This window comes from Perognathus longimembris, chromosome 7 (assembly GCF_023159225.1).
Source record: "Perognathus longimembris pacificus isolate PPM17 chromosome 7, ASM2315922v1, whole genome shotgun sequence".
Taxonomy (NCBI): Eukaryota; Metazoa; Chordata; class Mammalia; order Rodentia; family Heteromyidae; genus Perognathus; species Perognathus longimembris.
This window is the reverse complement of record NC_063167.1, coordinates 698,221-713,317: the sequence shown is the minus strand read 5'-3', so window position 1 is coordinate 713,317 and position 15,097 is coordinate 698,221. Positions and strand designations below refer to the sequence as shown.

The window sequence follows — 15,097 nt, the reverse complement described above, 5'->3', positions numbered from 1 at the left end:
TCTGGCATTGATCCTCTTGGTTGGCATCTCACCTGAAGTCAGCAGCACCTCCTACCTACTTGCGCTGTTGGTTTTGTGATGTTAGTAGTCCCAGTCAGACATAGGACACCTCCCGGAGTGTTCAGAGTGCCTCTGTGTTTCTACATTTAAATGATGGCACAGACAGAACTTGCTAGATTTGGGTCCTCACTGGGGTCTGCTTTTTACCAGGTTACCTGTCCTGCTGCCGATTCCTGGATGACAATCAGATCGTCACCAGTTCTGGAGACACCACGTGGTGAGTACCGGCCAGGGCAGGGCGCGGGCACTAGCTCCACACATACAGAAAGGCTGATTCTTGGCATTAATTAGGCCACTCATTTTTATAATAAGCTGGAGATTTAAAATACAGAACCGCAATGGGAGAATTTCTTGTACTGTTTGTAGGTGTATGAAGTCTGCTTTTTTATGTACCGGTACTAGTGATTTTGATCTTTCATTCAAGGCTGTCTTTGTACCACTTGAACCACATCTACAGTTCTAGCTTTTTTGCTGGTTAATTGGAGATAAGAGTCTTGGGGATTTGTCTGCCTGGGCTGGTTTTAAACCATGATCCTCAGATCTCAGCCCCTTGAATGGAGCTGGGATTATAAGCATGACCCACTGGTACCTGGCTCAAAGTTTACTTTTGAAGAAGAACTGAAATGTGGATGTTTAGGCTACAATTAGACATGGAGTACCTGCTTTTCTTTGTATTTCTGTGTGTAGTATTACCCAGCTACATGATGATCTGTAGCCCTGTGGGTAGGGGATTCAGCTCTTCCTATACGGTACCATCTCATGTGAGTATGAACTTTGTTTTCAGACAGTAGGCATTGTATTTTGAGTGAACAGTACCAGACTCCTTAGTTTTGGAGTCTTCACTTATAGGTAGGTAGAATCCCACTTAAATATAAACTGTAGAATTTTTTATTTGCACCTAAATTATCAGAGAGAGAGAGAGTGTGTGTGTGTGTGTGTGTACATAGTCTTTGTTTTGTTGGTCATGGTGCTTGAACTTGGGGCCTGGGCACTGTCTCTGAACTCTTTTGAATTTGCGTTGTACTCTCAGCCCAGATGATTATTTTGAGACTCTCACAAAAGTCTTTTTGGAAATTTCTGGTCTTTCAAAGGTATGATTGGGTGGCCAGGAATGGCCACCGCTAACTGGGCTGTGGTAGACACCCAGGCACGTGGTTAGCATGGTTCCAAATTTTAGGAGGGGTGGGAGCAACTGAAGGTGTAGGCCTTCACCCATCTTATTAGCAGCCACTTGTAGTCCCACTTAGTGTCCTTGACTAAAATTCCTAGATTGATAACACCAAAACTCCAGACCATCCGTGTTGAAAAACTGGTAGATGTTTCTTGGGATCTTTCTTGGAGTCCTTTTCCCTGCTTCCTTTCTGTTTTTCATGCCATTGTAAAGAGAGTCCTGGTTGGATTTGCATTGCCAGGCTTTCCTGATGGGCATAGACCAGTGGTGTGTAGTGATGCTGCCCTCTGCGTGTCGAAAGCAGAAGCAGCACACAGCTCTGGCCTTCAGCCTCGCTTCTCCACAGGGGCTGTCTCACCGCCACCCTGTCTATCGGGAGCCTGTGGAGAGCTCTGCAGAGCCATTCGTGGAGTTTCTGCTCTCTGGTTATGACTCCAAAGAAGGGCAGTGAGGTTTCACAGTTGCTTTAAGCCACTTTCTACCTGCCATTGTCTCCTTAAGCCCAAGAAGGCAAAGGAGAGAAGACACCGAGAGAGCAGCACCTTCTTCTCCTTCAAGACCCTAGCCAGGGCTTCCTTCTGCCTCTACAAATGACTCATGAGCCTGAGTGGGTGACACAACCCAACACCTGCTTTGAAAGGGACGCAGGCCCTGTTTGTTGGTGTGAGCCAGCCTGGAGCCCAGAGCACCGTAGAACCCCATTCTGTGCTTCCTTTATCTGTCTTCTAAGCGGAGGAGAAATTCGCAATACAGAATTTGAATTTATTTTGCACAAAGGTCTCCTGTGTTCTTGGGAGTTGGCAGAGGGTTGTCATTGGGAACAGGAGGCTGACATCTGCTTCTCATTTGCCCTGCTCTAGTGCTCTGTGGGACATCGAGACTGGCCAACAGACAACCACGTTTACTGGACATACTGGCGACGTCATGAGCCTGTCCCTCGCTCCTGACACCAGGCTGTTTGTCTCTGGTGCTTGTGACGCTTCCGCCAAGCTCTGGGACGTCCGAGAAGGGATGTGTAGGCAGACCTTCACAGGCCACGAGTCTGACATCAACGCCATCTGCGTGAGTTGACACTCTCTCTTTGTTTTTAAAACTTTCGAGTTGGGCTGGGATGGCGGCCTAGTGGTAGAGTGCTTGCTTAGCACGCAGGAAGCTCTAGGTTTGATTCCTCTGCACCACATACACAGAAAAAGCCGGAAGTGGCGCTGTGGCTCAAGTGGTAGAGTGCTAGCCTTGAGCAAAAAGAAGCTCAGAGACAGTGCTCAGGCCCTGAGTTCAGGCTCCAGGACTGGCAGAAAAAGAAAACAACTTTTAGGTTCTCTTGGGTATTTTAGGGTCCCATTATATAGCTCAGACTGGCCTTGAACTCAGGAGCCCTGTACCTCTTTCCTCTCCCTGGGCAAATGTAGCCAGACTGACTGACCACATTCACCAGAACTTATTTGACTTTTTTTTTTTGGCCAGTCCTGGGCCTTGGACTCAGGGCCTGAGCACTGTCCCTGGCTTCTTTTTGCTCAAGGCTAGCACTCTGCCACTTGAGCCACGGCGCCACTTCTGGCCATTCTCTATATATGTGGTGCTGAGGAATCAAATCCAGGTCTTCATGTCAAAGAGGCAAGCACTCTTGCCACTAGGCCATATTCCCAGCCCCTGTTTGACTTTTGGAGGCTGCCTGCCACTCTATGGTGTGTTTTATTTCTTAGGTGTTGGTGAGGCTGTTGTGTGCAGAGCTGTCCCCATTCCTTAGAACATCCAGTACTCTATATCCTGGAGTATACGGCACAGCCTCTGCTGGCCTGGGGCCTGTGGATCCCAGAGTCTGATACCTCAGTAGCGAGTTGGTGTTTGCAGCTTCTGGTCTTGTAGGGCCGTTCGGAGGGCTATGTCTGGTGGTCTAGCACAGGGCTTTGCTACTTTTTCCTTGAAGTCTGGCTTGTAGATGGTGCTTGCAGAGGAGCATGTACAGTAGCTTGTACAACACTGGCTGCACTCTTAGTGTTCTGCTGAACTAAATCCACCCCGAGTTGGCAGGTGCGGTTTGTGAGCACTGTCTTCCCTGTGGTGCAAGTCCTTTGCTATTCATTTCTTTTTAACATTTACACAGGTTCTGATTTTCCTTGTCTTTGCAGTTCTTTCCAAATGGCAATGCATTTGCCACTGGCTCAGACGATGCCACATGCAGGCTGTTTGACCTCCGTGCAGACCAAGAGCTCATGACCTATTCCCATGACAACATCATATGTGGGATCACCTCTGTCTCCTTCTCCAAGAGTGGACGCCTCCTCCTCGCTGGGTACGACGACTTTAACTGCAATGTCTGGGACGCACTCAAAGCCGACAGAGCAGGTAGGCAGCCATGAGGATGCTCTGTGCACCTCCGGGACTTTCTTGGGCATGGTTGTGGTATGGAGCAACAAAGGGATTGATTATGACAATTCACAGTCTCCAGGTTCTAACTCTTCAGAGCTGGACTTCAGAGGGCACCGTAAAAGCTCAGGGTATCAGGCAGCTCATTGGGCCGGCAAGCAACAGCGTGGTCTTTATTTTCCTGTGCTGACTTCCTGGATTACTCAGGCTCCAGCTCTGATGTCCAGATGGAGCACAGAGAAGCAGGTGTTTCCATCAGAGGCAGAGATATTCTTGTCAGATATTCTAAAACATTAGCTGGACAATAGATGTGAACCTTTGTTTTGTGTCATTTTTTTAGGGTGGGTGGGTTTTAGTCGTGGGGTTTGAACTCTGGGCCTGGTGCTGTTCTTGGGCTTTTCCAAGCTCAAGGCTAGCGCTCTACCACTTTGATTGAGCCTCACACTTTAAGCCACAGCGCCACTTTCGATTTTTTGGTGGTTAATTGGAGATAAGAGTCTCATGGACTTTCCTGCCCGGGCTGTCTTTGAACCTGGATCCTCAGGTTGCAGCCTCTTGAGTATCTAGGATTCTAGGTATGCACCCGGCTTTTAGAAATCTTTCAGTGAATTTCAGTATTTGAGAGGATGAGGAAAGAGGGGAGACTGGTCTTCTGAGCCTTGTTTGGCTTCTTCCCCTGTCTGGACTGCCAAATCAGAGCCATTTCTGGCCTAGTTCCAAAGTCAGTGCCTTTAAAGACCAAGGGTGCTGACCCAGGCCCCAGCAGAGCTGCCCCTGGGCTTCACAGAGACTGAGGGGCTATCCTCAGACTCCTCTGGGAGGAAGTGTGTCCTGTCTGCGGTCCTCTGAGCCACGGCGGCTGCAGTGTTGTCAGGACCCCACTTGCCCTTGCTCGCTCTCTTTGGTAGCCCTGTGCTCTTAGCCACCACAGCCCGGGCACTGAATTGTGCAAGGCGCTAGGGATTACATGTAAATGCCTCCATGCACTGTGAGATTGGGCCTTCTATTTTTTTTAGTTGTCATTATAAAGGTGATATACAGAGGGCTTACCATTTCTTTGTTTGTTTTCATTTGTGGGGCTTGAACTCAGGAATGGAGCTACCATTTCATAAGTCAGATGATGAGTAATTTCTTTTTGGACAGTGTCACCCCATCCTTCGCTTTCTTCCATTCTCCCCTCCTGTCCCTGAGTCTTTTTTTTTTTTAATGCCTTACATTCTTTTCTTTGTTAGACCTTCTTCGGTGGGGTGTACACAAGTCTGTACCAGAGGCCCTGGCTAATTCTTCTGTGTACCTGTACCCAGAGGGGGCATCATGATCATTACGGCCCTTTGGCCACACACTGCAGTGTAATTTCCTTCCTCCCTCCCTCCCTCCCTCCCCTTCCTTCCTTCCTTCCTTCCTTCCTTCCTTCCTTCCTTCCTTCCTTCCTTCCTTCCTTCCTTCCTCCCTCCCTCCCTCCCCTTCCTTCCTTCCTTCCTTCTTTCCTTCTTTCCTTCTTTCCTCCCTCCCTCCCTCCCTCCCTCCCTCCCTCCCTCCCCTTCCTTCCTTCCTTCCTTCCTTCCTTCCTTCCTCCCTCCCTCCCTCCCTCCCTCCCTCCCTCCATTCCTCCCTCCCTCCCTCCCTTCCTTCCTTTGTGGGTCATGGATCTTGAACTCAGGGCCTGAGCACTGTCCCTGGCTTCTTTTTGCTCAAGGCTAGCACTCTACCACTTGAGCCACAGAGCTACTTCTGACTTTTTCCCTATATGTGGTGCTGAGAAATCGAACCCAGGGCTTCATGTATACAAGGCAAGCACTCTTGCCACTAGGCCATATTCCCAGCCCTGCAGTGTAATTTCTTTTTTTTTTTTTTTTTTGGCCAGTCCTGGGGCTTGGACTCAGGGCCTGAGCACTGTCCCTGGCTTCTTCCCGCTCAAGGCTAGCACTCTGCCACTTGAGCCACAGCGCCACTTCTGGCCATTTTCTGCATATGTGGTGCTGGGGAATTGAACCCAGGGCCTCATGTATATGAGACAAGCACTCTTGCCACTAGGCCATATTCCCAGCCCTGCAGTGTAATTTCTATTGGACACAACTTTTTCTCTTCCTATTGTCTTTGTCTTGCTCCAGCTTGACTCTGGTGGGATCTGGGTCTTCTTTTCCGTCAAGGTGGGCTGTCTAGCCAGACACCAACCAGTGGCTCACACCTGTCTTCCTAGCTACTCAGGAGCCTGAGATCTGAAGATTGCAGGTTGAAGCCGGCTCGGGCAGGAAATCATGTGAGGCTCTTACCTCCAAATTAACCATGCCAAGTGGTCGAACACTAGTCTTGAGCATAAAAGCTCAGGGTCAGCATTTCGGCCCCGAGTTGAAGCCTCAGGACCAGCACAAAACAAAACCACCACCACAACGAAAACCAACCTGGGCTCTCTAGCCCTTGGCACAGCGCCGCCGGTGGGTGGCCATCTCTGGGCCTGAGTGAATGTGCTGTTTTTGCTCTCAGGTGTCTTGGCTGGACACGACAACCGCGTCAGCTGCCTGGGGGTGACTGATGACGGCATGGCTGTGGCGACAGGATCTTGGGACAGCTTCCTCAAGATCTGGAACTAACGCTAGTAGGTAAGGGAGCCACCCAGTGATTCTGCCTCCGTGGAACTATACCTCTATTCCACAGTACGAGTATAGTTTCTGGATCAACGGGGGGTGTGGTGTTGGTCTGGAACTGGAGCAAATCTGAAGCAATAGCCCTCCACTGTAACCCCAGGTCTGAGCTCAGATTCCCTGTTTCTGAATGCATTGACCCAAACTCTGTTCCCTGCAGCAGGTGAACGCCACGGTGACTGGAAGACCATTCCTCCCTCGAAGCGAGACAGCGATAGCATATCCTATCCGACCATCCTAACGCGGCACCCACACCTCCCCTCAGAACCTCAAAGGGCAAGATCTCTTCTCCTTTCACTTACTGCTGAAACCAAGAGCACAACTCCCACCAAGAGAAGGATCTCCGTGCTGTAAACTAAATCAAATTGTGCATTCCTTCCGGGGCCATTGTCTTTGTTTTCTTTTTTTGTCTTGGATGAATTTTAAAAGGAAATACTACAATAAAAATGTTAACCAGAAGGTAAACCGGAGTGTAATTGTGAGACAGACACGCCTTTTCAATAGTTCATTTGGACTTTAGACCAGTGATCTTGTTTTGTGGCTTTGTTTCTCCTGTAATTGTTTTAAGTATCAAGATGTGTTTGTAGCAGGATTTTGGAAGCACTCACATTTCCTTTTTACCTATATTCCTTTCTGTTCAATAGGTAAACAGACCAGAGCCTGGGCTGGGTCTTTGACATTGTCAGTGATGCAGTTTAGTCCCTGGCTTCTCACTTCTGTCTCGCATCACAGATGACGGTGGCACACACACACACGGCATAGTGGAAGAGACGAGCTCAGATGCAGAACAACCAAGCACTGGCCGTGGTGGTCAGCGGTGCTTGGCCAGAGTCCTTTCCCCTCGCTGACCTGTCCCCCAATGTCCATTTTGGCTTCTGCTCTCACCTTGGGTTTCCTGTGAAGTTGGAGGGGAGTTTGTAATCCCCTAACACTACCCCACCCCTGCTGTCAGGAGCCCGTCCTCCAGAGAGGTGCCTGTCCTGTACTTGGATAGTCAGTCGGTTATTTGTGTATGAAACAATGTACAAATCAATGTTTTGAAAATAATGATCTCAGACTTTCTAAGTTAAATTTTAAAAAATGGATTGTTTGCCCTATTGGGTGGGTTTACTCTTAGAATCGCATGCTGTAGAAATGCTCAAAAGTGCACATAGGACTCAGTCCTTAGATGTTCCTTTTCTTTTAAGAAATAACCTCTTAAAGTTGTAACTGTGGCGGCTCTGTCCACCTACTTACTGTTGCTACCCTGCACATGCCGAAAGCAGCAAGCGCTCTACACGCTTGGCTAGGGGATAAGCCACTGTTTTCTTTACTTTTACAAAAACAAACAGCCCTGTTGTGAATGACTGCTGTTGGAGTCTGAGAGAGAAGAGGAGATGGGGGGAGCCCCTTCCCCCTCTGCTACTTCCTTGACGCCCTGCCTCTGTGGAACAGCCTTTTGCGTCTGAGGCAGACCATTGTCACACCGTGCAGATCTTCCTGGTTTTCCTGGGAGCCAGGGTTCCGCAGCAGCGGTGGACAGCAGTGTCCTGTGGGCCCTCCCCTCCCCCCCCCCGCACCCTGCACCCCTCATAGCAGCAGTAGTGGCTTCGCCATCCTGTTTTCTGCAACATCCTGTACAAAACTGTGCTGTGACCGTGCGGTAGGCCTGGACCTGGCAAAGAGAATACAGCAAAGCCCCTCTCCATCATCAACTGTAGAGCTCTGCACCCCTCACCCTTCCACCTTTTGTATTTAATTTTAAAGTCGGTGTACTGCAAGGAGGCTGGATGCAAGATAGATACTATATTAAACTGTACTGTTATTTAAGATGTAATAAAGCAGTTTGACATGAGGGACTTTGCTGTGACAGTTATTTGTGGGTTGATTTCTGGTGTGCAGAGGTGGCTACTTGGTCTGTCCCCACCGATAGGAGGCCTAAAATGCCCGACCGGTAGGCTTTCCTTTCGGCCGAGTGGCATGTCCATCTCAGTCTGAATAGGTGAGCTGCCTTTTTCTTTGCTAGTCCTGGGGCTTGAACTCGGCCTGGGCACTGCCCCTCCCTGAGCTTCTGCTCAAGGCCAGCACTCTACCACTGGAGTCACAGCGCCACTTTTAGCTTTTTCTGTGTATGTGGTGCTGGGGAATCAAACCCAGAGCTGCATGCATGCTAGGCAAGCACACTACCACTAGGCCACATTCCCAGCCTATGAGCTGCATTTTGCCAGAAAAACCAACCTCTACCACAGAATTGTGGAAAACCAAGTTTTTGACATGTGCACTCTGAAAGGCCCACTCTAGCCTCTGTGTCCTAAAGCACTTGGATGCTTCTAGGATAAGCAACATTTAAAAAAATTTTTTTTAATTATGAAAGGTAGTTGTCATGCTCAGTGCTGATATTTCATCGATAAATAAAGGTGTCATTTGTATTTATTTTTTTGGCCAGCCCTAGGGCTTGAACTCAGGGTCTGGACATTGCCCGAGTTTCATTTACTGAAGGCTAGCACTCTACCACTTGAACCACAGCGCCACTTCCGGTCTTTTCTGTGTATGTGGTACTGAGGAATTGGACCCAGGGTTTCATGGATGCTAGGTGAGCACTCCACCACTAAGCCACCTTCCCAGCCCTGACCTGAACAAGCCAGGCCATCTTTGTTGGGTGATGGAGAGCCACTGAGCTGCCCGGGCCAGTGGCACCTTCCACTCAGGCCTTCCAGAAGAGATGGCTCTGGTGACTGGGTGGAGTGGCCTGATGCTGTTCAGGTCACCGAGGTAGGTTGCTCATAGACCACGCAGCTGGACTTGCTTTTGCAAGCCTTTTCCCTAAAGCCCCATGAGACGGATCTGAGGCCATTCCGGGCAGCAGAGCGGCGTTGGTCGGTCACCTTCCCTCCCTGCTCGCTCTCTTCTTGCCTTTGGGGTTCTTGTGTCCTGCCAGTCCTGCTGTGTGGGGCCTGGCAAGTGGGACCTGCACCTGTCCCCTTTTCCTTCTTTCCTTGGCCCAGAAAGGTTGGAAGCTGATGGCCCCTCGGCCCACTTCCTTAGCAAAGAGATGGCGGGAAACAGCAATGGGTAATTCAGTTCCGGCTGAGGACAAGCTGGGTGTTTGTAAGCGCAAAGCTCAAGCTTTGTCCAGGTGGCCCCAGCCATTAAGCCAGTAGGACAGGCAGCACCCTTTAACCCTTACTGCCATGGGGTGACTAGGAGACGCCAGCTGCCAGCCTCCCGAGGCCACCTTTCTCCCCTGTGGGGTCACCCTGCCCTGTCCCGTCTCCCACCTATGGGACACAGACTCCTGGTTTCTGTGGCTCTGCTCTCGTGTCAGCAGGATCCCACTTAGCCCCAACGTAGTCTAGTTCCCAGCAGGGACACAACGCCAGTGAATTCCAAAAGAAACCTGCCAGTTATTTTAAGCCAGGATTGGTGGGATAGCCTGTAATCTCAGTACTCAGGAGGCGAGGGCAGGAGAATCATTAGTACAGAGTGAGACCTTGTCTAAGAAAAGGAAAACCTGTTCATGAAGCCTGACACAACCCAGGAAGGAGGAAAAGTCAGCCAAGCTGCTTTAAAAGCAAAGGGCAATTCCAGCATTCCACAGGCAAGGCAGGAAGATCTGGACTTAAGTCTTCACACTCTGTCCCCTAAGTCCTAGCAGGTAACAGGGAACCAGAGAGAAAATTAACAGAGCACCTCATGGGATGACGAAGGTCGTGGGACTCTTACCTCCCATCAACTAGAAAAGGCAAGGTATAGCTCAGTGGTAGCATGCCAGGTGGGAATGACAAAGCCAAGGGAAAGTGAGAGGCCCTGAATTCAGGTCCCAGTAGTGGTAAAAAAAACAAAAAAACAACAGGGCTTGGGAATGTGGCTTAGCTGTAAAGTGCTTGCCTAGCATGCATGAAGCCCTGGGTTCAATTCCTCAGCACCACACAAACGGTTGGAAGTGGCGCTGTGGCTCAAGTGGCAGAGTGCTAGCCTTGAGCAAAAAGAAGCCAGGGACAGTGCTCAGGCCCTGAGTCCAAGCCCCAGGACTGGCAATAAATAATAATAAGGTAACAGAGAAACTAAAGGCCGCCCAGAGATTAAGCAGTGAGACCAGGAAATTGGTTGTTCAACACATACCTTATAAAACCCAAGTGAGTGGGGTTACCCGCCCAACTTAAGTAACTCCTCTCTCTATCACCTTTATAATGGCAATAAAAATAAATGGTATAAAAGTAAAAAGAGGCTGGGAATACTGTTTAGTGGCAGAGTGCTTGCCTAGCACGTGTGAAGCCCTGGGTTCAATTCCTCAGCACCACATAAGCAGAAAAAGCCGGAAGTGGCGCTGTGGCTCAGGTGGCAGAGTGCTAGCCTTGAGCATAAAAAAGCCAGGGACAGTGCCCAGGCCCTGAGTTCAAGCCCCAGGACTGGCAAAGAAAAGTTTGAGCAAAGAAGAAGCTAGCCTTAAGTGGAACAAGTGCACAAAACAGAAGCAAGCTCCAGCGAACAGAGGGTTCTATCTTTTCAGTCCCTGGCACTGGCTGAGTTCCTTGGAAGGCTGAGAAAATGGTACCATGGCATGGCTGGAGCGAGACTTCCCTGCCCCTGCAGGACTTCTACCTCCCTCCATACCCACCTGCCCCTAAAGGACGTCCCCTCCCCTCTCAGGACTTCTACCTCCCTCCATACCCACCTGCCCCCAAAGGATATCCCCTCCCCCCTCCTCACCCCCCCCCGCAGGACTTCTACCTCCCTCCTCACCCACCCACCCCCAAAGGACGTCCCCTCCCCCCTCCTCACCCTCTCACCCCTGCAGGACTTTCCCTCCCTCCTCCTCACCCACCCCTGCAGGACTTCCCCTCCTCACCCACTCACCCCTGCAGGACTTTCCCTCCCTCCTCCTCACCCACCCCTGCAGGACTTCTACCTCCCTCCATACCCATCCCCAAAGGACTTCCCCTCCTCACCCACTTACCCCTGCAGGACTTCCCCTCCCCCTCCCCCACCCCTGCAGGACTTCCCCTCCCCCATCCCTGCAGGACTTCCCCTCCCCCTCCCCCACCCCTGCAGGACTTCCCCTCCCCCTCCCCCACCCCTGCAGGACTTCCCCTCCCCCATCCCTGCAGGACCTCCCCTCCCCCTCCCCCATCCCTGCAGGCCTTCCCCTCCCCCCTCCTCACCCACCCACCCCTGCATTACTTCCCCTCCCCCTCCTCACCCACTCACCCCTGCTTAACTTCCCCTCCCCCTCCTCACCCACCCACCCCTGCATTACTTCCCCTCCCCCTCCTCACCCACTCACCCCTGCAGGCCTTCCCCTCCCCCCTCCTCACCCACCCCTCCTCTGGTGTCCTCCCTCACATAGCTTTAACAGAGAAGACAAAGCTGCTTTCTTTGGAAGCTTCAGCTCCTGGCTGCGGCCGTTTAGCTTCTCTCACTGGATAAAGGAGGAAGGCGCCAGCTTCTTCCCCATCCCCTCCTCTTCGCGGGAGAAAGGAGGTGGGGCAGGAGGGGGCGGGCACTGGTGGGGACACCTGCCTTCTCGGGATTCTCAGGAGTCTGAGCGCTGCGGACTAATCCAAGGCCTCTTACCTCCAGTTAGCCTCGGAAGAGCTGGAAGGGAAACTGTGGAAAGTACCAGCCGTGAGCAATACAAAACTGGTGGGAGCCTTGCTTAACTGTTTGCTTTTTGTTTCTTTTTTCAGTTAACTTCCTAGTTCTAACTTCTGAGTCTCGCTCTTTTGACATCTGTTAAAGAGAATACAACTTCTTCCACCTTGCCTCAGAACAACACTGCCCAAAGCAGAGACCGGGCCCGAGACCGCCAGCCCCAGGCTTCTGACCCCGTTCCGTCCGCTCCGCGCTCCCCTGGGCAAAGCCCCTCTGCCTGCCTAACCAAAAGGTAGGCCTGTCTCTGGTGGGCCTGGCGTGGGGTGGGCACCGTGCAAGTGGGGCGTGCTGGACACTGCCCCTGAGGGGCATCTGGGGGAGACCAGGGAGGCCAGCCCCAGCCCCCATCTGAGCTCAGGGGAGCAGGGGCTAGCTTATGCCAGATGTGCCCAAGCCAACAGCTGGGGGCGGATGAGCTGAGCGGGCGCTGGCATGGCTGTGGCCCTTGCCCACGCCACAGAAGCTCTCCCCTTGGGCTACCAAGTGGTTGGCCATTTTCTACCCTAGCCAGGCCAACCAACTTCCTTCCCACCCAAAGCTGGCCCAGACTCAAGTTGTAGCCTACACCCTTTTGCGTGCACCACCTGTGCCTGAGAGCCAAGGCAGCCTCCTAACCACAGCCTGGTTAGGGTGTACGGAGGGGTTACAGTGTCATACCTAAGACTGTGAGTGCATTTCCTATACAACTGGTTACCTCCTCCTCCATGCAGCTCTTAAAAGAGAACAGGACAAGTTCAGCTTTTGGGGGTCTGTCTGAAAGAGTAAACAATATGGGTGTCATCTTGGGGGGGGCAGTCATGGGGCTTGATCTCCATCTGGGTGCTGTTCAGCTCAAGGCTAGCACTCTACCACTGGAGCCATTTCCAGTTTTCAGCCTCCTGAGTGGCTAAGATTACAGGTGCGAGCCACTGGCCATCGTTACTAGAAAACACCATTAAATTACCCTAACAGCAGGGGGGCCAGGAAGGCAATAGGACAGGGCCCTGTCAGCCTTCTCCCAGCCCTCCAAACCACTCTAGCTTGCCTGGGCACTTAAATGTGCCTGGCCTCTCCTCCCCTCCCCCTCTGGTGGAGTTTCTATCATCTCCACCCCACCTTCCTTGGCCATTTAGACTTTGCCCAAATGACACACCCCTGGCAGCTTTTCCCGCAGGGGCCTTTGGCTGCTGCCAACAGTGCTGTGGGGGGTGCGAGCACAGGGCCCCAGAGTCCCCATCTTCCCAGGGCCCTCTCCCCCGACGAAACTGCACAATCTGGGTCCGCTGACCACAGCCCTGGTTTCTGCCTCTCAAGTGGGGGGGCACCTGCAGGCGACAGGACCAATGAAGCGTCTTCTTGGCTGAGTGACCTCTCCTCTCAGGAAGGGCTCTGGCTGTCTGACCCGAGACTAAGGACAGGAGCTGGGTGTCTCCCTAGAAGGTGAGTGTCAGCTCAGGAAGGTTCTTGGGAGGCCTGGCCGGGAACACTGACGTCCAACAGCCATGCTTACAATAAAGTCACAGCCAGGGCTGCAACCTGGGCTTCCTGTTGTGGCTTCAGGGCAGGCCGAGTCCCCGGGCGGCGCGGCTCAAGGCTTAGCCTCCCCGCTTCCTGCCCGCGCCGGCTCGGGGCCTCGACCCGCGGGCCTCGGGCTCCCCGGCCAGGCCTGGCGCTCGGTGGGTGCGGCCGGCGGGATGAAGTTCCGGTCCCCGGCCCGGCCCCGGCTTCGCGGGCGCCCCGGGTCCCTCGCGGGGCGGCCACCCCGGGTGGGCGGTGGGGCTCTTCCCAGCCTGGCGAGGGCGGCCCCGGCCTGGGAGCCCCCGCCGCGGGGCCCGGCGGGTGTGGGGCCCCGAGCGCGTGAACTTGCGGAGGCCGCGGCCGGGCGCGAGCCAGGCTCCGCCGCTGCGGGGCGAGGGCGCCGGGCTGCGGTGGACGGCGCCCGCCCGGCCCCCTCCCGCACCCTCCCCTCCCCCCCACCCCCCGCCCGCGCCCCGGCCCCCTCCCGCCCCCTCCACCCCACCCCCCGCCCGCGCCCCGGCCCCCTCCCGCCCCCTCCCCTCCCCCCGCCCGCCCCCCCCGCCCCATCCCGCCCCTTCCCCTCCCCCCGCCCGCCCCCCCCGCCCCATCCCGCCCCTTCCCCTCCCCCCGCCCGCCCCCCGGCCCCCTCCCGCCCCTTCCCCTCCCCCCGCCCCCCCGCCCGCGCCCCGGCCCCCTCCCGCCCCCTCCCCTCCCCCCGCCCGCGCCCCGGCCCCCTCCCGCCCCCTCCCCCTGCCCCCGCCCCCCTCCCGCCCCCGCGCCCATCCCACCACCCTCCCCCCCCGCCCGTGCCCTGGCCCCTCTCGCCCCCTCCCCTCACCCCGCCCCGGCCCCCTCCCTCCCCCCTCCCTTCCCCGCGCCCATCCCACCACCCTCCCCCCGCCCGCACCTCGGCCCCCTACCCCCTCCCAACCCCCGTCCCCCCGCCCTCCCCCTTCCCCCGCCCGCGCCCCCTCCCTCCCCCCCTCCGCGCCTCCGCCCGCCCCACGCGCTCCCTCCTGCCACCCTCCTCCTCGGCCTCCCCCTCCCTCCCCCCGCGCCCAGCCCCCTCTCCTCCCCTGGCGCCACCCTCCCCGTTGCCCTCCCCCGCCCCTCCTCCCCCTCCCTCCGCTGGTGCCCCTCCCCGCCCCTCCCTCCGCTGGCGCCCTCCCTCTGCCAGCGCCCCCTGCCCCCTCCCCCTCCAGCGTCCTCTCCCCGCCCCGTCCGTCCCTCCCACCCCCTCCCTCCGCCGGCGCCCCCTCCCCGCCCCGTCCCTCCCACCCCCTCCCTCCGCCGGCGCCCCCTCCCCGCCCCGTCCCTCCCACCCCCTCCCTCCGCCGGCGCCCCCCTCCCCGCCCCGTCCCTCCCACCCCCTCCCCCCGCCGGCGCCCCCCCTCCCCGCCCCGTCCCCTCCCCCCGCCGGCGCCCCCTCCCCGCCCCGTCCCTCCCACCCCCTCCCCCCGCCGGCGCCCCCTCCCCGCCCCGTCCCCTCCCCCCCGCAGGCGCCCCCTCCCCGCCCCGTCCCCTCCCCCCCGCAGGCGCCCCCCTCCCCGCCCCGTCCCCTCCTCGTCCCTCCCCCCGCAGGCGCCCCCTACCCGCCCCGTCCCTCCCACCCCCTCCCCCCGCCGGCGCCCCCCCTCCCCGCCCCGTCCCCTCCCCCCGCCGGCGCCCCCTCCCCGCCCGTCCCCTCCCCCCGCCGGCGCCCCCCCCTCCCCGCGCCCCTTCCCGGAGC

At 55.6% G+C, this 15,097-nt stretch overlaps 1 protein-coding gene across 4 annotated transcripts in view; it reads left to right on the top strand.

Annotated features, from left to right (window-relative positions):
- Positions 1-8,074, top strand: part of Gnb1 (G protein subunit beta 1) — a 78,126-nt gene extending 70,052 nt beyond the window's left edge. For 2 of the 4 annotated variants that reach the window (XM_048350087.1, XM_048350085.1), the window contains 5 exons: positions 211-277; positions 2,092-2,293; positions 3,361-3,577; positions 6,083-6,198; positions 6,401-8,074. In XM_048350087.1, coding sequence (XP_048206044.1) covers positions 211-277; positions 2,092-2,293; positions 3,361-3,577; positions 6,083-6,189 — 593 coding nt within the window. In that variant the 3' untranslated portion in view covers positions 6,190-6,198; positions 6,401-8,074. Of the gene's footprint in view, positions 1-210; positions 278-2,091; positions 2,294-3,360; positions 3,578-6,082; positions 6,199-6,397 lie in introns of all 4 variants that reach the window. The other 2 variants (XM_048350086.1, XM_048350088.1) reach the window with 2 other exon arrangements.
- The last annotated feature ends 7,023 nt before the right edge of the window (positions 8,075-15,097 follow it).